The sequence below is a fragment of the Chelmon rostratus genome, chromosome 9, assembly GCF_017976325.1.
Source record: "Chelmon rostratus isolate fCheRos1 chromosome 9, fCheRos1.pri, whole genome shotgun sequence".
NCBI lineage: Eukaryota > Metazoa > Chordata > Actinopteri > Chaetodontiformes > Chaetodontidae > Chelmon > Chelmon rostratus.
The window spans coordinates 23,598,249-23,623,271 of NC_055666.1; the positions used below are offsets into that span (position 1 = coordinate 23,598,249).

Below are 25,023 nucleotides of genomic sequence, written 5' to 3' on the forward strand. Positions count from 1 at the left end.
CTTAAATTGAACCTTTCCAGCAATGTGAAGTTAGCAAACACTCAACAAGTAAAAAAAACACAATCTGGGGCTCTAGCTAGCCTACCAAGATTCCTCCAAAGAAGGAGGAGGGACATGTGAGGAACTGCAGGCCTGGCTCGCTTCAGTTCACGTCAGCGTGCATGATTCCATTGTAAGGAAGAGACTTCCATTTGCACAAAAACATACTGACGACCCTCAAGCCTTTCGGGATATCACTCTGTGGACTGATGACTCAGAAGTGGAACATTATGGTGTAAACCTAACGCAGCACACTGGTGAAATGTGGTGGTGATGTGATGATACTGGGATGCTTTGCTGCTTCAGGCCCTGGGCGACTTGCCATAATTGACAGAATCATGAATTCTGCTCTCTACCAGAACATTTTGAGGTAGAATGTCCGGCCATCAGTCCGTGATCTGAACCTCAAGCACAGTTGCGTTACCCAGCGAGACGACGATCTGAAGCACAAGAGCAAGTCCACCTCTGAACGGCTCAAAAGACACCAAATTACGGTTCTGGAGTGGCCTGGTCAAACGGGCAGAAAACCTTCCACTGTGGCTCCGTGAAAACAATTCTGCAAAGAAGAGCGGAGCCAAGAGCCAAGATTCATCCACAGCGATGCAGATGACTGTCCTCCAGTTAGCGGAGGCATTCGCTTGCAGATGTTGCTGTTATATGTGAGAGGAGCAGATCTTTTTACGATTTCACGGGGGTGGTATACAAAGGTGCTGGATAACTTTATTCCTTCAGTAAATTCAATGATGATTTAAAAACTGTACTCTGTGTTTAATCAGGTTGTCTTTGTCTTATATTCAATTTTGTTCAAAGATGTGAAACAATGAAGCATGACACATGTGCAAAAATAGAGGAGAGGGGGAAAATACTTTTAAAATGTAAAGCCTGTATAAATGATGCATTACTTGGTCCCTGGTTCATATTGGAGAATCAATTAGTAAGTGCAGCCTTGAAAAACAGATGCACTCATTCATCTAATGCACTGCTGGAAATAGATTATATCTTGTGGTTTCAAAGAGCCTTCACAGATAAAGTGAGTGCATTGTGGGAATAAAGAGACTGAAGTTGGATTGCAAAAGCGCACAGATGGCTGAACGCTCAAACTGCATGGTTTCTGTAGCATTCACACTTCTTCGACATGAATGTATATTACTGCTGTAATTAGAGGAATGTGTTGGGATCGTCTGTGTGCCCGGTGAATCATAAAGAATGTAATATTTGTGCAGGAAACACTACATGCAGAAGGCTAAGGATTTGTATAAATACACAAACACATTGTTTGTCTTGTCCCTTTTAGCTATTACTGTAAATTAATCTCCTGACTATGTAGGAGTCACACAGCCCACAAAGGAAGTGCTTATTTTTCAGCAAGTCCTGAGTAAAAGTCACCATAATATACACACAATCATATGCTACTTACAGCAACACTACATTGCAAATAATCACTGAAAAGGTTTGAAAGTATTATTAACAAAATGTACTTTAAGCGAAAATATAAGTAGTCAATGCAGAATAATGACCCCTGTGAGTTTTAGACTATTATATTATTCAATCACTAATGTGTCTAATTAGCATATTGTTGTCATGGTGAATCTAATTCTAAAGATTACTGTGCATATTGGGAAATTTAATCTATAACAACATATCATAGGTTTTGTGTCATTTTTAAAGTAACTACAGCTGTCAGATTGTATTTTCTACTGAAAAGTATTGGAAAGTAAAAGTCTGCACCTAAAGATACTCAAATCTGTCTTAATGACAGTATTTGAGTAAATGTATTTAGCTACATTCCACCACTGCTACCAGACAGTTTCATGTTTCTGGTATTTACTGTTGGGTTTTACAGCATTTATCAGGTGATAGTTGTTCAAATGTACTGATTTTGTTGTATTTATTGTCCTATATAGGTGATGCGTTTCCTGAGCTAACGATGAGGCTGGATCCTCCAACAGAAACCCCTTGAAAGGATTCCAGGCTGTAAATCCGAGTCGTATCGATGGCAGAACTTAATCTGGCTTTGGGTTAGCTCTGGCTCCATCTGTGGCACCATGGCGGCGATTAAAAAAGAAAGAAAGTCCCCAAATTCATCCGCACACCATCACACAACAAAAGTAATGGCCATCCCCGGCGCGAGAGCCTGTAATATGGTGCCAAATGAGTCAGGCGCAAAGCTGAGGATGAAAAACAAAAGTATAATCCCTCTGCTGCTAACGGTGTCACTCAAGGATTATCGTGCCAAGGAAAAAAATAACACACTAAGTACTGCGCGGATAAATTAAAAGCTCTGGGCAACGTGGCGCGTCTCCAATCGTTTCAGACACATTGATTGTGTTACAGCGGAGAAGTGTTTGTGCTGTGCGCCCCGACAGAATAACAGCAACTATAATCTCAACTTCACGTATCCTCATATCAGTCGATCTGAGCCCCCGGAACCAGCCGAACGGCTGAGTTGAAGCGGGGAAAGCTTAAGGCGCTAGATGGTGAGATATTTTCGGAGTCAAGGAGAGTGACCTGGCGGATGATTAGACGGGAGTTGTGGCGCCTCACCGATGATGAGGGTTAAGCTCGGTGTCTGATAGCGCGTCACACAGAGAAGAGGACTTTTCATGGATGGACTCTGGCTCTAACAATTAGTCCACAACAAACTCAACACACAGACACACACATTTAGTATTCTTTTTTTTACCTGTGTGTCCAAACGTAAACCATCCAGGAGGATAATCCAAGCGAGATTGGCGGTGAACGCAGGGAAGCAACACTTCTCAACAAACTATTACTAATAATAATCTGGAGCTCCGGTCAATTCCGCGGCTGGTTGAGTGTTATTCCCGATGTGTGGAGAGAGAGATGTCCCCCAGAGAAGTTTGCAACCTATAAGCAGCCAAAAAGGGAGGTTGTTAATCCTTTTTCAAAATATCATCAATGTAGAGAGGAGGTGGGAGAAGAGGAGGAGAGGGATGCGGAGTTCAGCACCGCGGCGGAGTGGACAGCTCCGACGGCGCAGCGATCTCACCTCGGCCGCTCGCGGGTCTCGTGTGCGCCACCGAGGCAGGAGCCACCAGCCCCAACCTCACCTTCTGGCTCAGTCCCGACCGGATTTACATACAATCACGCGGGAGGGAGGGCGGAGAGGGAGGGGTGAACCAATCGCAAATATCCCGTAGTAGGCAGTATAAGCAACAAAACGAGGACAGACGCGCGGAGTGAATGTGAGGCGGCTCAGTCCCGAGCGAAACTGTCCTTGACTAAGAAGGGAGGAAAAAGGAAAGAGGGGGTGAGAGAGTTGGCTTTCTTTATGGATGCCCCACTCACACACACACACACACACACAAACGCACGCACGCACGCACACACACACACACACACACACACACACACACACACACTCATACGCGGGTGGTGAATAAAAACATGCTGGATCCACCATTTTACTCACTACATCACCACACTGTACTGGTACTGTACGACCTCCAGGTGAACATCACGAGGAGAGACTGACCTCTAAGATACAACAATATCTACATGAGGGCATTTCATTCATTTGTCTAATAATATATATTATGATTAGTAGTGGTAGTGAAAGAAACTACGTACATTAACTCAAGATACTTGTTCTTTACTTGAGTATGTCCATTTTATGTTACTTTAAACCTTTACTCCACTACATTTCAGAGGGACATATTGTAACTTCTGGTCCACTACATTTATTATAGTCTCTTTAGATTTTCAGATTTCACTGACAATAAATAGGATCAGTTCATAAAATATTACGTTTTGTTATCAATTAAGCTACTCAACAATATATTAAGACAAAACAGCTAAACCTCAACCAGTTAACATTAAAGTGCTACCTACTGTTACATATACATATACTGTACGTATAGTAAATGAAATCACACTCTGAATCCATTTGAGTTAAAGTACATTTTGCTGATAATATTTCTCTGTTTTCACTGAAGCAGGATTTTTACATTGTGTTGTCTCTACTTTTACTTAAGAAGTGGATCTGAGTACTTCTCCGCCAATATATTAGTAGTTGTTTCTTGTGTCACACACAAACCAGGCACACCGACATGGACTTACAAGACACAAAAAATCAGTGGTGGAAGAAGTTCTTTAATCTAAAGTAACAACACTAAAATGCAAATGTACTCCACTACAAATAAGTCATCCAATCAAAATCTAACTTGAGTAAAAGCACAGAAGTATTATTAGCAAAATAGGCCTCTTGAAGTATCAAAAGTACAAGTACGCATAATGAAAAATGCAACTTTTCACTGTAGTATTTGATAATTATTAATCATGCAACAATTTGTGAAAATGCATCATATACTGTAATGGAATTATCATATGTTTATTTGTAAAATATTAATCTGTAAAGTGAAAAAGTAACAAACGCTGTTAGATAAAGGTAATGCAGTAAAAAGTACAGCTTTTCCCTCTAGAATGTAGTCGAGTAGAAGAATAAAGCAGCATCAAATGGAAATATGAGCACAAGTACATGAAAGTAGTACTTTAGTGTTCTGTATTTGAGAAAAGGTATTTTTATTCTTTTATTTTAAAGATACTTCTGTATATTTGACTGTGCACACAAAGATCTTTGACTTTAAGTAGTAGTTGTAGCCCCTTAAGAGTGCCTTTAAATAGCTTATATCAGGTCAGTAGTATTTGTGATGCATGCATGTGTGCTATATTTGCAGTGCATCAAAGCTGTGTTTGTCCTATGTGCGAACACAGTTATTTATGCATTTCATCATTACTTATTCATGTATTTATTTCTGTTTGGCTTATTGTTTTGCCTTATTTCTGTTAATATCTGTTTTCTTTTCTCCATTTCTCCATTGCATTATAATTCTGTAATGAATGTATACCACTACGCTATTTATATAGGCCTTTATGCTCTTGTGGATATTAAAGAGTACTTTTTCAGTGCAAAAACAGGTACTGTAGCCTGTTCCAAATGTCCTCATGATTATGTTGCACTGTATGTTTTAGAGGTATGCAGACATTTAATTGTCTTCTCTTTGATGCACCTGACAAATATTTCTTCAGGCAAGCAAATATTTCTGATTTGTTCATCTGCTCAATCAGCAACCAGATAATCGCTACTCCCCACTGAAAAAAAGCAAGGTTTGAAGCTATGGCTGCAACACATATATGAGGTGTCCACACATGGTCGTCCATTCATTGTGATGGCAACTGCCCACATACACAACAGCAGACACTAAGTGGTCAAGTTTGTATCAAAGCATTTTCAGCGCAGGAACTTTCTCGGGGGACCAGGAACCTTTTGAGGAACTCAGGAACATTTTGTTCAGTTTTGACCAAGGATTAAACTGAATTCCTGTAGTGGAAAGTGGTCAAAAAAGTCCTTAGTCAGGGGTTTTCAGTCCATGATTTGTTCATTTTTAACAGGGGAATGGCCAAGTGGGGGTATCCATGTGGACACCTCCCAAAGGAGGAGAGGTGGCTCGGCCTGGAGGTGCATTCAATTTTATTTTGTTTTCAGGAGCAGAGACGCTACTGAATGATCATAGAAATATTATAGGAATACTATAGGCAGCAGTGTGTCTCTATGATCCTCTCATCTTTGAGCAACAACATGTTGCTACTTGTCACTTTGATCATGAAGGTGGAGCTACTCTATAAAGTTACAGGCTGCAGTATATATATATATATATATAGTAAATAACTGAGTATTTACAGTATATAGTTTAGAGAATATTATAGATCCAAGACAAAACTGACAGAGGGGTGAGACTGAGAGAAAAAGGAGAAAATTACAAATCCATCTGGTACTTCAGCACCACGGACAGCACCATGGACTTATCAATACATAACAGTTAGACTGCTGATACTTCAGAGCCGTGGTTCACAAACCTCAGTCTGATAAAGGATCAATGAGTCAGACTACACTAGCATACTGAATCAGACAACCCCTCTGCTCCTGCACCGTCTCTGCTACAAGGGGATGGGGCCCCCCGCTCCACGGCAGGTTTACATGGGGGATGCATTTGGGTTATTTTGCAACCAAGTGGGAAGGCTTCACCCCTCAAATAGCCTACAGTGGGCTATACTGACTGCTGGGAGGAGATGGGACACAAACTGTGGTCTGCACTGTTTACAAGTTTTTGTGATGCCACTGTCCCTCCTCTCTTGCTTGAGGCAGAGGACAGTCACTGTTTACCACAAGAGGTCACCTGTCAGGAGACTGTAAACACAGGACCTTTTAAGCATTTCAGCAAGCAACCGATGCTGTTGTTTTCTGGTGAGGGCAGTCGTCTTGGGTTATACAACATGAACATGACCTGAGACGAATCCCAGTGAGTCTCTTTGTTCCCCGACTCATCTGTCCCTGTCCAGCCAAAGTCCATGACTTTTATACAACCTTTATATTAACATGGAAAGTCTTTTAACCGCATGCATCTTAACCTTTGTACGCCACACAGGAAGTAAAATAATAAAATGTATTTAATATCCGTCAATGCAGAGATATGCAGTGACACCTCCATAATGACTACTTAGCACAAAGGATGTTGCTGCCATTGAATGAAAGCCACTTCTTAGATATCTAACAAGCTTTCATGAAAAATTCTGAAAACAAGTCATGTTTGTGCCTGATGTGCAAATATACTGCCACAGTCACATCACCATAATCAGACATGATGTGCATGCTGACGCTCGTTCAGCACATGTGCCAAATGTGTTGTTGCTCCTGCAAAATGAAGTTATAGCATGATTCATTAAGGCAAATAAGAGGAAGCGCTCCCCTGACATCCTCCCTGCGAATCCAGAGACTACGCTGCCACATCTGTGCTTATAAACAACCCGTGTGTATATGTCACATGGGCGCTGCTGAGATGTGCTGTAATTCATCATGCAGACAATTAATGTCTTGCATTTTAAATAAGGAAGAGGAGGAAGGAATTGTCTAAAGCAGAATGCAGCTTTGTGGTTTTGTTATTCAAGCTGGGAGTTCATTGGGTGTGTGTGTGTGTGTGTCTGTGTGTATGTATGCGTGTGTGTGTGTGTGTTTGTGCTTGCACTTGCTACATCATGAAGATTAGATTTAACCAACAGTGTGAGGACACTTTTTGGGTAGTGAGGACATTTTGTGCAGTCCTCAAAGCTTCAAAGAGCAATTTGAGGGTAAAGACTTGGTTTTAGGGGTTAGTTCAGAACTAGGTTTAGGTTGGGGTCAAGATAAGGCATTTAGTTGTGATGGTTAGGGTTAGGGTTAGGGTAAGGATAGACGAACAAGTGTGTGTGTGAAAACAAATTCAGTTCTTTGCATCTATTGGTGTGTGTAAGCTGGCTGTTTTGTGTGCATGTATTCACAAAAGAAAGACAGAGAGACTAATCAGTGTGTGTGTATGTGTGTGTTGGTATGCTCTGCAGAGTGTAATAGATTGTGACACATTGTAGGGGGAGCGTCAGCAGCAGTGCACTCACACAGATGTGATATGTGGCCAGTTTCGCATCTCATTATCCAGTAAACTGTGCGGCGTCGTGCACGGCTCCAGATTGCGATGTCAACTCGATGTACATTCACTGCGACTGCTGTGTTAGGACTAAGCATATGGCTCCCACTCTCCTCTGCGGGCCTCTGCTCCAACAGAGTGACATTAGTTTGGATCGTTCTACCCGAGCCGAGGCTTTCCATTTGACCTCTGTGAATTAATGCAGCAGTTGTGCTGAAGAATCAGCCCTGCGTGCACTCCATGAGGGCCAAAAAAGACTTCAAGAGCTTCTCTTTTACATTGAGATTTTTAATGTTTGAAAAAAGTGACAAACTCGTTATGACAAGTGATGGAGAGGGGATTTTATAGCCGGTCATTTACAAAGTGGAAGAAGTTCTGGAGAGCAGATCCTCAAGGATAATGAAAGCAGACAGACAGAAAATTAATCAATACAAACTTTGACTGATTAATCATGCATGTATTTTATCAAACCTTTGCTGGTTTAAGCTTCTCAAATGAATGCATTTGCTTCTCTTTCTTTTCTTCTTCATAAAAACTGAATACCTTTAATTTTTGGACATCTTGCCTGACGTCCAAGGAACAAGGAATTTCAAACTGGTAGCTTTGCTCCAGGAAGTCATGATTTGCATTTTTTCGGCATTTCCTGGCATATTGCTGAGGCCGTGTTCAGACTAACCTTAGCACTTTGTCAAATTAAGGCAGCTTCTCATTCCCTTCTGTGACACTGCAATAACACAATGAGGATCCTGACTTTGCTGTCTTGAAATGCTGGATTGTCCAGAAAAAGATTAATCTGGCAATGCGTTGGTCAGTCAGCTACAAATTATGTGCATGCGCATATTCCTGGTATGATATTTTGTAAAATTAATGTTGCAGCGCTAAAGTTTAACCTGCCATTGTCAAGACAGAGGCTCAAACCACTGTTGCTGTGGCAACTTTAAAGAGTTGTGAACCACTGTGCAGTGTTTCGCATCTGATGAGCCTTCATTTAGTCTTTCATTGGTGGCTGCAACATGCCAACCTTGGCTTCAACAAGTCACAACATAATGAAGAGGAGGGTGTCCTGGTGACAGTTTTATATATCAGGAAGACTAAAGCAGTAACAGATGAACCTGACAGAGTGTCTCTCTAAATATACGGCCAGCTTTCTGCTCTGTCTGTCACAGCTCATGTGTTTCAGTGCTCTTGAATGCTTTCAGCAGGCCTCGCTCACCACTGTTTCGCTGTAGTCATTTAAGAGATACTTTGAAAACGAGTGGAATACTTTGCTGAGTCAGTCCTGATGGAATACTCTGCTGGCACATTCATAATGCAGCAGTCACGGCACTTTGAGTGAAAGCTTTTGTCTCTGGCTCGGAGGTCAGAGTCCAAACATTGCTCGAATATCAGAGGAGCAAACCCAAACAGGCCTCCAAGTAGAACATGTCACTATGCTGCTTCAAGGCCACCTCGGCTTTTATCGGGGGCCAGTGTTTGCTACACTCAAATTGTTGAGTTCTGCCAAAGGCGTCAGTGAAAAAGAATCTGTGTTCAACAGACTGAATCTTTATTCTAATTAGAAAGCAAGGACTATAAAGGGAAAGAAACAGACAGTTTGCATGCTGCTTAGTAATTAAAATGATTATGTTGGCATCTTTTGTTACTGTTGGCCATCCTTATAATGCAGGAACATTTGAAAGTGGTTCCAGAACATCTCAGCACCTTTCACTGTAGCCAAACATTGCAGATCAAAAAGTGGATCACCACTGATGAAAACTTTTTGTTTTTTGAAGTGTTTCTTAGCATTGTTTTCCAAAGGAGATGGGATGGAGTCTGACTCAGCAGGAAGGAAAACACTTCATTGACATAAAGAGGCAAAGTCCAGCTCTAATGCAGGTCTAATGAGATCACTGTCAGGAAGAAAATGTGGACAAACAATCATATTCGAATGTTGTTGTGTCTTCTTGTAACATGATTTTACTTAAATTAGATCCATAAAATGATTTGTGAAAGAACTGCACTGCAACTGGACAAGCATAGTCTATAAAAGGAGTATTTGCAGATTTAAATATGTGTACAGCTGCAGGGGATGCATACAGTAAAAGACACTTTCAGGCTAAGAAGGTCCCTGAGCCTAAACATTTGGCTTGATCCCTTTAACATTTAGCATATCCATGTGTCTGTATGGGGAGTGCGTTTAGTTCGAGCCTAGACTTTATACGAGGAGCACGAACCCATAAAATACACAAGTAAATGCACCAAATGCCATCCAAACAACCTATATATTATGGCATTAGGCCACATTACCAACAAAGTGGAAATGCAGTAAGTCTCTAAAATCAAAATATACAGCAGAAAATCTGAAGACGGGAACAAACACAATGCGGCTCGAGCAGCCAGCGGCGCTGCTTGGACCCCGAATAAATATGGATCCAAAATGATGCAAAACAAACAGGTGACAGGCTGTCAAGATTGTTGCATACTGGTTAGAAAGGAACTGTCAGAATGATTGAGGATGGTGAAACAAAGCAAGCTGTTAAATTTAATGAAGGAAAGAGTGCATTTATTTCTAACTGGAGATACTTTTTAACGGTGGGTGTGAATGTTACTGAGGAAAATCATACCAAAAATATAGTGATGGGAGAAGTATTCTGATCCTTCACTTTAATACCATTAACGATGTAAAAAGTCTTGCTTTTAATATCCTCTGAAGTGAAAGTGTAGAAGTTACTGGCAAAATGTAAGAAAAAGTCGTCGCTCTGCAGTAAAATGTCCCCTGTGGTGCATTATTAGATTTTTGATACTGATGCAACAATGTAAAGTAATATTTCACTGCAGCCAGAGGTGGTGGAGCAAGTTTTAACTATTTTACACGGTAGATCATTTAGACCAGTGGATCCCAGTGGGGTCGGACCCCCTCCGAAGGCTCCCAAGATAAATCTGAGGGGTTGTGAGATGATTAATGGCAGAGGAAATGAAAAAAGCAAATGTTCTGCTACACAAATTAGTATTATTTTTTGAGAGATACATTTAAATGAAACCATCTGAGACGATTAGAGGGAAAATGTCTCAGATATCTGAAGCATGACAAGAGGCCCCAACGAGAGGCTGCTTTTTGTGAAGCCTTAAAGGTCGGGATCCACAGGTTTCCGCTTTAACAATGCATCATGTTTTACATGTTTTTTTAAAGGTAAAATCTTGCAACTTTAAAGTAGCATCAAATGGAAATACTCAGCGCCTCGAAACTGTGTAAAATTTGCTTAGTTACCATCCACCACTGCAGAAAAGTGACTCACATCCTGAGTGCATGTTCAAGTCGTGCATGAAGCTGGAAACCAGAGGAGGAGGAGTACCAGGCGGAGGGAAACGGATGTTTGAAGAAGTGAAGAAGTAGATCTGGATCAGAACCAAGCTCTGACGAAGGGGAAGGGATAAAACAGCTTCCAGATGGACAAGTCAGATAGGAGAAGAATGTGATAATATGGATGGAAAAATATACTTTATTGAAGATGGTTTTATAATTGTGCCGGGGTTAAACTGTAACAACATTTACACCCCCTCAACACAAGGCAACATAATCACACTGTGCTGAGTAACAGAGGGGACGTGCACACATAGCAACACAACACACACATACAAAGTGAGGGAAATTTAGGCCCGGTGCCAAATATTGGCAACAGAGATAAATCTGAGGCTTCTGTTGTAAAGCACATTAAAAAAGAGTGAACCTGTAACCAGATCAGATGCAGCATTTTAGGGTCATATTTAAGGCCCTTAGATTATTTTTTTAAATTTTGAATTTGAGTAATTAATTTGGGAATATTAGTCTGTTTGACATCAGATTATCCTCTTGTCCCGTCCTGGTTTTCATCAGGCAGTGGAATATATCTGGACGTGGCTAATGAACAATCCAATCCTGCCTCTACACTTACATCTATGATTCATATGCGCGCCTGCATTCTGTCCATATTGTGATCAGATCTCATTATGCAAAGCAAGCGAACACGACAGCTCTTGCTGTACAGCCTGGACTTGATTCTGCGTTTGCCACAGCGGGCAGTCATCTTTTATCCCAAATGAGGCAAATAGCAGAAGCGATGACAAGGCTTGTACCATGTTCGTTCTCGTGGGAGAGCAGCGAGCACAGGCCATGTTTGACGGTGCTTCTAGTCGTACATTTTAAAGAGTAGCTTCACACCAACAAGTAGGTTTCACCATCAGAAGTGCGCTCATTTGCCCCCAAGCAGCAACCTGTGGGGCTGAAGCATGAAGCCAACGCTGAAGTGCTAAAAACTGCAGTTCCTCAAATCGCCACTGGAGGCTGGCTGAAGTCAGTCAGTCCCCATAGACCTCCATATTAAAATGTCCAACTTAACAACAGGAATAAACATCCGTACAGCCTGGCAGAAAAAAAACAAATTGGTCTCAAAGATGGCACCAGCTGGAGCCACTGTCACTGAGCTGGGTGGCGTCACAGAGGTTTTGTCCATGTTTTAGACAGTCTATGACTGCACCTGTAACCATACCCAACAGTGATGTCACAATGTACTTATGTTCAGCCTTTAACCTGTTATAAAGATGTTTGTATGTTTAAGGACATTTTTAGCTGTAATTGTGGTACTTCAAGCTATCTTAGTGTTTCTTGGTGTTAATGTCATCATGACAACTTTTAGGTACTTTTCTTGAGTATTTCATTTTATGTTACTTTATACTTTTCAGAGGGAAATACTGTACTTTTTATTGCACTACATTTATTCACAGCTATCCATACTGGTTACTTTACAGGTTAATTTCTTTTTTGATTGATTCATTGCTACAGATGAAAAAAACAACAGTGCATAAAGTAGTTAAATTAGCTTTACTTTAACCAGCTACAGCACGAAAATGTGCTAAACCCTCAATGCATCAGCATTTACAACCAAACAACAAGTACATTTTGCTGAAAATACTTTTGTGCTTTTATAAAATGAAGTTTTATAACTAAGTACGGGAACAAAGACCAGGCCCCGGACGCATCCCATCCACACAAAGTATTTAAGCTCACAGGATTCTTTCATTTCTCCATTGACTCGATCTGTGAACCCCTCCCACCCCAAACCCTCTTCTCTTTTCCTCTCTCCTTTGTCTCTAGTTCTAATAGATGAACCACCGGGGCTTTAATAGAAAATCCCACTCTGAGCCTCAACTCCCCCGGCTTCATCCTGTCTCCGTGCCGGCAGCTCATACCGGTCCATCGTCACACTCCATCCCTTCATCCACGAGCCGGATCTCCCCCTTCATCCACTCATCCCTCACCCTTCTTCCTTCGCACCTCATCCCTTCATCCCTTGGCCCTCATCCCTCCTTCCCTTCATCCCTCACCCCCTCATCCCTCCATCCTTCGCTCCTCATCCTAATGTATTATCCTCCATCATCCATGCTCTCCTCCATCCATAATACGCATTAAATCATTATAAATCTGCATCTTATCGCCATGGTCTTTGTCAGTGAAGGCAGGATTTGGAATGCATTGTGTATTGGTAGTCAAGACTGCCTCCAACATCTACAAGTTCAACACAAAAGAAATGATGGCAACATTCACATCCACACTGACAATAACATTGCTGAAATGTCTAAACACGTATAAAAATGTTTTTCTCTTACAATTCAAGAAAAGTTCATTTGTAATCCACCAGTTTCCTCCCTGTCCTTTCATGTGTTGTTAATTTTCACTCCTCCAAGCTGGATCATCTTCACACAGGAAAATCTGATTAAATAAAGAAGATATCGAGCAGCAAAGCAACCTGGAGAGACTAGTGCACAATTAATTTGACAAATTTGTCCTGGGTTTCTGTGACACGAGAAGAAAAACCTGTTGAGTTAATTAACGGGAGGCAGGCAAATTTCAGTTTATACATAATGAAGAAGCAGAAATATGTATTTAAAATGGTGAGAGGTGTGAAAGGATGTGTACGCTGGCTCATTTGTCATGCACAGCTTTTAGTATTTGGCTCTTTTGAGTTTCAGTAATGGATAAAAAGCTCAATATTCATGCTATAATTCTTATTCTTCGTTTGACACTGAGGGAGTAAAGTGCAAACGTAGCATCCTGAATCATAAAGCTCTCACTGGTCTCTTTACAAAAAATGTTTCATCGTTAGTTTTCACCGTAAGTTCAGCAAAACTGTTAAATTAATGCTAGTTTTTAAATTATTTTGTTATGGCTGCAGTCATCTGGCAGCATCTTTATCATAAATAGTTACTGTCCTCTGAGTCGACCCAGAACCAGCAGGCTTTTACAATGTTCTCCTTCATTTATTATTATTCAATAACATAACGAGCAGAACTTTGGTTTTATTGAGCTTCATCACAGTTTGAGTGAAATGATTGAAGGAGATGTTCACAGGTAAACCTACTGAGAAGTCCTCAAAGGACAGAGATGATAAATATCACCATGAGTTAATGAGACTAATAAAGTAATAGTGTTATTGCTGGAGTATCTGTAATGAATAGCTTAATCCCTTTTTCACCAACTAGTACAAAACTGCTGACCAAACATCTTCTGAATCAAATTTGCAACAATTATCTTTGTACTTTACTGCTCAAATCAAACATCACTTTGAATAAAGATTCAATTAAAATTATTCTAGCGCACCCACTACTTTTTTTTCTTTTTCTTTTTTTAGATTCTCTGAAAGAAGATTTTTTTGTTTTGTTTTGGCTGCCAAACACACACAAAATTGGCTCATTATCAGCGCATCGTGTTGTTATGTGTTAGTAAACAGTCGCCTGTTTGCACAATCAGCAGACACGGAACAACATTTGCGTTCATTTGACATCATGTTCTTGACCACCTGTTGAATGAAAGTCAAATATTCATCTCTGTTAGCTCTGTTTTGGTCTTCAGCGACTCCTGAGGGAAATATCTGGCTCTTTAGCTGCCAAATGCTTCGCTGTGTTCACCAGCCAATTGCTACCTTTGTCTGTCTGCCATGGGGTGTTGGACAGGTAGCGTACAGTGAATTCATCAGAGCCTTTTCATTGAAATTAACTACCTGCTGTGGCTCAAAATGACTCTAAAGAGAACTGACAAAAATGAAACCAGAAGAGTTGCACAAGCTGAAATGCTTGGTAGAGCTGAGCCAAGTGATAATTCTCTGAATCACTCCTTTTGCATTAATAATAATTATTATTTATTCTACCACATTGGACTGTTGAATATGTGAAAGAAAGTTGCTGTTGCAGCTCCAGAGGCAGCTGACTCAAATGATGTCACTCGAGTCAGCTGCAGCCTGCAGCTCACTCCTCACTTTTGCTTGATACTAGCTGCTCGAGGCTACGTTAGCCACTACTAGCATACCACACCCCAGTCTGTAAGGCGAGTGGAGTTGCATTGTGGGTATGTGAGTAAAAAAGATGAACTGGCTGCTTTTGCTCTATCAATTTAGAATCTTCTTGAGAACTGTCTCTCATTAGTGCAATGCTAAGTGTGAGCAGCACTCGTTTAACCTATGAACATGTTGATTAGTGCAGTTATAAATCAAGAGCTCAGTTCTCTCAGCTGCTGAACCAACAGCGTCTTATTTTCTGTCTGCGCTTCTTTCTCCTGTGTTTCTGCACAACTTGTTCTGCATCTAAACTTGTCAACCAAACTCTAATTGCAGCTGTTATTGAATTTCTCAGAATTAATGCAGCGAGTTTTCGCAAAGTAAGTCTGAAACTGCGGCACACTTGGATCATCAAAGCTGATTTCTGGTGATATTTGTCTGTAAATGTCAAACCTTGGCCAGAATCCAGGCTGTTATCTTTTCACTGTTTCTGACTCTGAACAGAGCACCAAAAATAAATATAAAACCTTGCTTTATCAGTCAGAAAACCTTTCCAAGATAAGTTTCCTTTTTATCTTCCGCTTGGTAAAATTCATATCACTGTTTATTTCCTTGTCGTGTGGCTAGTGTGTGGATTCTCCAACACTCTTCGACACAGACAAGGTCTTCACTTTATTTAATCTTTTCTTGCATGCTAAATGTCCCTGAAACAACCACAAATACATTCTTACCAACCTTTTGAAAGTGTTGCACAAAAGTGTTATATTTTAGCTTTCCAACGATGTATCGGAGTAAGAAGGCTGTTGAAATATGACATTTCTGACTTTCAGTGTTTTTCAAAAGAGTCGTCTCTCTGCGAGGGAACTAAGCCTCAGAGCTTTGCTTTTATCATCACATATTTAGCTACGACCAGCAGCTCTGTAGGTCACTCGATCCACAACGTTTCCATTGGTGGCCACGGTTTTTCCCTTCAGAGGATAAAATTTTGCATAGAGGTCAAGAGGGTGCGTGTGGTGGTCCTAGAAAGGCGCATAACCAAATGGATTCACAGATGTTGTAGAAGTTAATTGGTCTACATCGCTGTACCCACCCTATAGTGCCCATAACTTTCTATCTATGAGGCTGAAACTTGCCATGGACGTCAGTTGTTTATGAGGTTGTGTGTGTGTGATTGCATGAACATGTGGAATCATGCATGTACATGTCATGTAATATTAAATCTCCTGTCAACGCTTTGGAAAATCCGCTTTTATCTGTTTCACATCTCGATACCACCTTCACCGCCAGTGTGTAAAATCACTCCACTGGCCCATTTTAAGTTTATCTATGAAGAGGCTTCAATGAAAGCAAGCTTTTTCATCACCTAATTATTACAAATTGAACAAGCCTCATCAACTAAGATGCAGTGAGATGAATGAGAAAACTAAACATGCAGATAAAAGCAGGTTTTACCTCTGCGAAGCCTGAAATGCTGTGATCTTCTGTTTTACTTCCTAAAACAGCTTAATCACACGAATCAGGTGAGCAGAATATTAGACAGTGATGTGATTTTGGGCTTAATTAATCATCACTACAGTGTAGACAAGAGGGAACAGCTGCTGTACACAGTACACGCACTTCCCCGCTCTTTTCTGTCTTTAAGCCCAAAGTCCCTGGCACAGATGTATCAATCCCACTCTTGATTCTTCCTCAACTCCATCTTGATTGTTTCCTCACACCCATGAAAGTGAGACTTCAATAAGCACCTGCACGCACGCTGGTGATTCTCTGGGATTTTACTTCCAATCTCTCTCTAATCACAGCTTCACCCTCCTGTGAAACCACTCTTCCAGCTCTCCCTCCCACCAGGCACTACAGTATCACACTATCACTTTATTGCTTCTCCACGCTGATCTTAAGTCTTACTCCAGGCAAGCTCTGCTTTTATCCTGCATCAGACACCGACGTCTCTTCTTCTGTCTACCAACAGATTACCCCGACCCCTCTTTCCCTCCCATCTCTTGCCCCCCAGTAAACGTCTGACACCAATATTAGTTTCATAATCCACTTTAGGGCAAGATGATGTGAGATCTGAGGCATTACAACCCCCAAGCTTCGCTATCTAATCCTCTCTGTTTAGATCACCTGGCCCACAATACACAGAGGTTTGTTTTCAGAGTCCACACTTTGTCTACAGGTCACTGGGATGTATGATCACACAGCATTGCCCTCCATTTAGTCAGGGTGTTTAGCATTTTACCACCCGTTAGCTGTGTCTGCACACATGCCGCTATGCATAATCTCTGCGTAATCTCTTCATTTGCCTCTCTTTGTATGCTCCTGAAAGGAAAAGGCATAATAAAAGACATGTGTAAGATGCGCTTTGGCAAAGGCTGAGTGAAACGCCAGGAGGTCGAGCTGTTTCAGATTTATCAAAGGTTCATGGGGACATCTAGTGTTGACTGAGGAAAGGAAAAGCAAGTCTTTTCATTATTTTCCCTGCATGATGATTGGACTCTCTCTCTGCTAAACCACAGTTACAGCTGATGTGGAAGTGCTAAATCCTCGTCGAGAAGAAACAGGACAGATTTTCCAGGCAAGCTGCAGAGGAAAGTCTGGGCAGCACATGTTCATGCAAATAATTACCTTTAAAAAGGCAAAAACGAGAGTGAGAAGGTAAGAGATCACGCTGTTCAAACTGTGTCATGTAGCCACTCCAGACTGAAACTTAAAGATACAGGTTTGGTTGAAGATAAAAAGGTGGAAAAGAAAATTCATTTTATCCTCTACTGTCCTTCATTTCATGATTTTTAGTTTTATTTCTGCTATTTAGTCCACTCTCGCTGATAGAAATTTGATGGACAAAATAATAGAAACACCTATTAGTGTAATGTAAAGTAGTGTAATCATGCAGTTGAATTAAGTCTAAACTCCTGTTTGGATCATTCCACAGGTAAACAGGTTGATTGGTAACAGGTGATAGTATCAAGCTTGGGTATGAAAGGGGCATCCTGGAAAGGCTCAGTGGTTCACAAGCATGGATGGAGGGTTCACCCCTTTGTGAACGCATGATTGGATAAAGGAGATTACTACATCTGTTTTCATTTATGTTTTACAGCGTATTATGTGTTAAAATGTGCATGAAGGTAGGATTTCTTGCAGGACTGTTGTATTAGAGTGCATTAGTTTTAGCTGTTTGTGTCCCTAATAAACTGGAAACTGTGTATCTCAGACCATCCGGCCCTCTCTCTATCTGATATCTGTCTCCTTCTTTCTTTACTGCTCCCTGCTTCTGCCGCTTTGATTAGCTCCCATTAAGAATCCACTCCAAGCCGCTCAGCTATCCAACACATTTACAAATCATAAAGCGCTGCAATCAACAAACTCGCACCAGGCCGACAGTCTCTAGCGCCCATTAGGAGACTGCCACAATGAAACAGAGAATTCAAATGGCAACAAAGTGGTGCTTGACACAGCTTGGGATGAATGGAAAAGCTGCTGAGGATTTATGTGTCAAAAGCAACAAAGTCCATGAGAGAGAGGCCCTGGGGATGGGATGGAGCTATGTCCTCCGTCAAGACTGAGGTCCAAACAGTTTGGCTGGATGGTGCCACAGCCAGAGACCAAAACAGCCAACATTTGTCACAGTAAAGAAGGGAACTGCAGCAAACTGATTTCACAGGGTTTCATCCACAACTACAGGAAATGACAGGAAGCAAACGCAATAAATTGTGTTCACCTTGGATCTGCCACTGTCCCATGCAGTAGATAGTGTTTGGTACATTAAAACATTGTTTCAGAGCAGAAGGAGATCGATTTCACCTCACTGAGTTCTCTACGCACTGAATGAGCAAGGACTTCTCAGGAACAAGAACAAATGTGTGATGAATTTGTTTGTAGAATATGCTGTGAAGAATTTGGATTTACAAGGATTGGTTGCAAACTAAAAGAAAAATCTCAATAAATGAGTGGAGGAACTGACAAATGCACAAGCTGTCATACTTGTGGGTTGCATTTGGGTCCATACGTGGTTTTCACTGGACAGGAAAAGTAAGGTAATGTGTAATCTGAAAAGTAACTAGTAACTAAAGCTGTCAGGCAAATGTGGTGGATTAAAAAGTATAAAGTTGCATAAAATGAAAACACTCAAATCGAGGACCTCAAATTTGTACTGAAGTAGATGCACTTAGTTACATATTTACAGTGGTTGTGTTTTATTTGTATCTCTTAAAATGTATTACTCTTACTTTGTGCTTGTGTTTGTTTCGTATTGTGAAGCCCTTTGTTTATTTGTTCTAAATAGGTGATAAATCAATAACCTTTAGTGACTCACTTATCTACTTACGATGGGTCACTGAATAGCCTGATGAGTATTTATTTTTATTTATCTGTTTATTTTCGGGGACAGTGCACATTAATCAGCATCACTGTAAATGTGCCAGCGTTAGCCAAAAGGCTGTTGTCCCTCGGCCAGGTGTGAAATTAGCCATTAAAACAACAACAAAACACACAAAGTGTAAAATTAGGAGAGAGCAAAACATGGAGCACCTAAATGGTACAAAAAGCTTCGATGAGTGAGGCGGCATCGTGCAAAGATGAACATGTACCATGAGGCAATTAATACAAAACAATGTCAAGCTGACAATCAGAGCAGGCAGGTAAACATGACAACATTAAATCATTAAATCAACCTTTCACTGTCACCAGATCTCGACCCATCTAACCAAAGTTGATTGGACCAAAGTGCTTGTGTCTCCTCCACCTTTCACAGACTGCAATTGTCCCCGTTCCTGCAATTTACCTGCTTTTAAAACTATTTTGTGACTTTATTAAACCAGGAAATAATACATAAGGCATAATACATGCAATCAAATGGCAATAAAATTACAGATAAAATAAAGTTTTCTAAAGTAGAACACACCATTGGCAATAGATCAGGTCAAAACTACAACAAAAACAATGGAAAAATGAGGTTTTAACACTATAAAGAAGCATTAACCATGTGGCTGTATTAAACCAAAAACTCTGTGCTCTGCTCAGGCTGAATCTGTTGAAGCTGCTCTGGAGGTCAGACTTCACTTTGTGTTGTTTTTTCTTTTGATTTAGGAGCCGTTTGTAATCTGGAAGTAGATATTTGATGCAGTGTTTGAAAGTGTAAAAATCCCTTAACTGTTTTGACTGGGTGCCATCAATTTTTTCAAAGCCAGAAAGGCACATTTTAGAAGATTAAAGGCACCTGTTTGACCGGAGGCAGCCACTTCACACAGCTGCTGGTGATGAACTGATTGACACTCGCTGAATCATCCTTGAAGCTGAATGCTACTGATGAGGTGCAGCAGTGGTTGGACACTTAACTCCTCTGTGCTGAACACTGAAACTAATACACTGAATTAAAAGAGCATCCTGTTGGATGTGCTTGTGCCAACTCTGCTTTGTACTTGTGGGAAATCATATTTTGAAACAAGGCTCCACTTGTCAACAGCAAACTGCATCTTGTGCCTTCACTGTTCTGCTCTAGGTTATTTCTTTCTATTGTATCCAGCTATTGAATCTTACACCTAGTGAACAGCAATGTTCTGCAGCTGAGTTTGTTGACATTTCTACTAGCGGCATGTACCAAACCTCTAGCTTTACATTAATTCACAGTACATCTATCCATTTATCATGCAATAGCACCATAAGCCAGGTATGTTTATTAGCTGTGGAGCTAAATTTCTATACTATGAAACAAAAATAATGGCATCACCCACAGAAATGACAACCTGACCTTTCCTTGAAGCTTGCAAAACCGGTTAAACGAGAACAATCTTAAGAAACACCACAATGCTCGAGGTGGATGGAGTCACAGCACAATACAGTTCAGCGAGTAGCGCATGCATTAAAATGTATGAGTAATGGCTTTATGCATAGCTACAGAATTTATATACAGTATAAATCCCCTCTGAAGGCAGCGGTGTGCTCAAACATGCGGAGAATGCCTTTATAAAAGCGCTCGACCACTTACAAATGCAGCTGTGATTATGTATTTTCATGCGTCATTTCGAAAACAAATAAAGTGCCGCACCACTAAGATAAACGCACAATCCTAAACATTATTCAACAAAATCAGAGGACAGAACAGTAATGGCAAAGACATATAAAGTGTTAAAGTGCTAAAGGAATGAGGGAGGTTAAAACAAGCCAGCCGAGTGGAATAAAAATGAAAATTACTTTAGGAAGGTAAATATGTAAAATGAGTCTTTAGAAATTGTTTGAAAGCCTGAACTTCTTTGACAGCATTTTGTAAAGGTTAAGCTGTGTATTTGGTCTTCCCCAATCTTAAGTGCAGGTTTTTACTGGATTTACTTTGTGAAGTTGTGGGGTCTCAGCGGGTCAGAGATAAAATGATAAATGTTTGGAGCAGTTAAGTGCTCGAGGGCTCTCTTTGCTCGGTCAGATGGCAAAAATGTCACCTGGACACCTGAAATTGCGAGACTCTGTCCGCAGCCCGCAGTTCAATGAGGAGTTCGAACAATCTGAAAGGACTTTCAGGGACATCAAAGCTTCATGGACTTAAAAAAATGATATTTGATTGGTTCCTCGTGCTAAGAATGCATATTGAGTAAGTAACTTAACGTAAGTCAGATGCATGTCTCAGTCTGCACTGATGCTTTGGATTCAGCAGTTTCTTCATGCGTGCTTGTTTGTATCAACATCACAGAAAGAGACTGGATGACTTGAACATATCAAGCTCCTGCTCAGTCAGCTGTGACCTTTAAATGGATTGCATGCTCATCGTGTTGAAGCCACAGGGAATTATCACCTGACTCCCCTCCATGTAGCATCTTTTAGCTCATTGTTTTGGTGTTATGGCCCACAATTTTGCTGTTTTGCTTTACTAGTCTCATTGTGCTGTTTTTGGCCTCGGCTGTAGTTATAAAAGCTCTGACAAACCAATTGTACAATATTGGCCCTGCATGAAATGGCGGACAAACAAAATTAGCCACTAGCTGCGAAACACAGTGGCGCATTTAGCAACTGAAGAGCTAAATATTTCCTTCTGGAGTTGAGCACACTGTCGAATTGATGCTAATGTTGGTCCAAGTCTGCTGGATGAGTACACAGACAACAATTTGTGTTAAATTCATCATATGAGCTTAGAATCTGTGTGAGCTTCTTTCTGCTGCCCCCAAGCGGCCAAAAAAAGAACTCTAGATTCAGTTAAATTCAGTTGAAAAGTCTGCTGAGACACAAGCTCACATGATCCTTGTCTGAAAAGCATTTCAGTTACTCTATTTCAGTGCATAGGTTAGACCTGCCTCATACACTGGATGACTCAATGCTAATACCGAACCTACACATGTGAGAAACATCTCATTTATAAACCATAAGTTAAAGGTTGCCTTGAGGTTTTTCAATTTGTGTGAAAATACTGACAGCTGCTGAAGTTACAGCTTACATCTGAACTCATACTGAAGTCGATGAGCTTGAGGATAAAAGAAGGTGGGAGAGGTACTTACTGCTGTCACAAAGATGTAACCCAGGAGACCTCTAGCAGGGGCAGCAGCTGGACTCTTATACCCTCTTCTCACTGAAAAATGTATATGATGTGGAATCCAAACTCAGACACATTGTCACTGTGAAAATCCTATATTTCGATTCCACCTCATTCAAAAGCATCTGCGGATCTGTAAGTAATGAAAACGTGGAAAAGGTACCGACTACCAAAGATATTTTACATTTCAAAGAAAATACTCCCCTCCTCGCCATCTAGGTACTTTGCAACTGACAGAAACACAGGCAAAACTTTGCATCCCTGATCCTGATTAAGCTCCTTGCTCAAAAACTCCTCTGCTACTGAAGGTGTGGAAACTGTTTTCATGAATTTAGAGTGCACCAAGGAAACCACTGCAGAGTAACAGAAAGGCATTGTCATCCCTAAAGCAATGCCCAGCATGGCTTAAAATGTTGGTGAATGCAGAAAAATGTTGGTGAGTACAGCTTTAAATAGTCAGATGAGCAGCAGCTAGTGTTTCTACTCTCTCTCATTTAATTTCCCCAGTTTCTGGTCCTGCATTCAATCCAGCAACCGTTCAGTCACATCTCTGAGCGACCAGCAACGCTCAAGCTACTGCTCCTGCAACAACTGCCGCAGCTGAAGCCTTCATTGTGTCCGCTTCACGGCGTGAAATGCCGAGCTGCTGACAGATACTCAGCCTGGCACAGATTTCTATGGAGTACTTATAATTTTGTGTTTGTCAGCTGTCAGAAACCCGCAGGACGTCTCTTCCAGGTCTGAACCAGACAGCGGGACATAATTATTGTGTGCTCCCTGGTACGTCACCCAGCTCTCAAGGAGAAGTGAGCTTGGTCAGCCTCACTGACTCCCATCATACAGCTCCTCCTCATCTCACACTCTAAAGGAATGCATGTGTGTGTGTGTGTGCGTGTGTGTGTTTGTGTGTGTGTGTGTGTGTGTGTGCGCACATATTTCATACCTTTTATGCAGGAGATAGGATGGCAGGCAGGAAGGGATGGTACAATACTTTTGTTTACAACACTGGAAAAAGTGAAAATGTGCATTTGTCTCTCTCGCCCTCTCTCCCTGTCTGGGTGTGTGTGTGTGTGGACGTCAACCTAGACAAACCAAGCATTTATTCCCGGTAGCAGAAGTGTGTGTCATATCCAGGTGAGTGTGACAGATCGGGGGCTTCACTACAGTGACAGGGGAGCCAAGGCCATCTTGCTTGTATTATTCATGAGAGCCGGGGATGTCTTGTTGGCACGCTGCTTTGGCGCAGCACAGATAGCACAGCGGCAAAATAATAAGATGCTGTAGCTCACTGCTGTGTCAGCAGCATCGCAGTCTTACAGCAGCACCTAGTGCTCACTGTATGAAAGCTAATGGGTGGGAGAAACACAGCCACACATTCATGAGGTTTTATTTTCCCCATCTTAACTGTACAGTCGTTCTCAGAGACAAAACTGAAAATTGATAATTCTGTACTTAATTCTCATATACTGCAAAGAATATGTGTGTCCTTGGTCGTTTTTATTATAAAATCCACAGTTCTGAAATCTGTAGCAAGACAACATAAATTTCACACGTAAACTTGAGATGCTGTTGCTTATTTCACCACAGTGGATGGCAGCAAGTCATTCACAAATTCGCTAAACCTTTTACTTAACCAGTGTAACAGTAATAATCACTAACCTATAACAAAGTATGTATACCTCCACAGGTTCTGGTTTTAGGTTCATGTCTCTCTGCAGCTGTTCTGGCTCAGGTTCAATGTCCGATGTGTTGCCAAATCCCTGATCCTGAGTGTCTGCTGTTGTTTGAGGCTTCTCAAATGCTCCACACTCACCTTTTTACAATGCAGAAACAATCTCCTTAGTTATAGCTCTTATACATTTTTAATCTCTGCTGAAACTACTTCACACATTGAGATACATTACATCTTTAAAAAGATGGTGGTTGTACCAGTGCCAAGCTGTATAAAAATGCTATAGTAAATCAGCCGTTGCTATGTAGGGGAAACATGGAAACAGAGCAAAATAATTTTTTGATGTTTTTGCTTCAATGTCAGAAGTTGTAACTGCAGTATCGCTCCCCATCTCCGCAAACTTCCTACTTTTAAAAGTAAAAGTCAAGTAAATGGGAGCAGTTGGCTGAAGTATCTTTGTGTGCTTGAAATCAGCTCAAAAATAGGGTTGACAATATTTATTAAGCGATTTAATTTGAATTTGGAAACTCTGTGGGAATGCTGTGGTACTTTAATATCCCTATGTGCATGTAGTTCTGTGTCCTTGAAACAATAAGTTGGATTACTTTATGGCAATACTTAATTTGAAAACTGCACTGATTCATGTTTTTAAATAAACAATGGCTCAAATGACTATGTGCAACTAGCTGGTGAACATTGTGGAGCATTTAGAAGCTAAACCGACACATATTTCTCTCAGGAGTTGCTGGAGACCAAAACAAAGCAAAAAAAAAAAAGATCAAAAACTGAACACATTAGCTTCTTGGGAACACACCTTCAAATTAATGCTGCTTGTCCTGTGTCTGTGTCTTTTTGCTAATGCAAATCCACATCTGTCACTGTGGTGTTTTCAACTTGTTCCACGGCCTCCAAGTTGCTAGAAAAGTCACTTAATCCAACTTCAGTTTGCTGGATGAGCCAAAAACAGACACACCTCAACTGCTACTTTAACCATAAAAACATTTCTCAGAAAATTCACAACATGTATTAATAGAA

The 25,023-nt window shown here is 41.0% G+C and overlaps 1 protein-coding gene across 1 annotated transcript in view; it reads right to left on the reverse strand.

Moving 5' to 3' along the window:
- The window catches only part of fstl5 (follistatin-like 5), a 163,779-nt gene extending 160,764 nt beyond the window's left edge, over positions 1-3,015 (reverse strand). Inside the window, exon 1 of the mRNA XM_041944045.1 lies at positions 2,723-3,015. Within this exon, the coding sequence (XP_041799979.1) occupies positions 2,723-2,745 (23 nt within the window). The 5' untranslated portion in view covers positions 2,746-3,015. The remainder of the gene's footprint in view (positions 1-2,722) is intronic.
- Between the last annotated feature and the right edge of the window lie 22,008 nt (positions 3,016-25,023).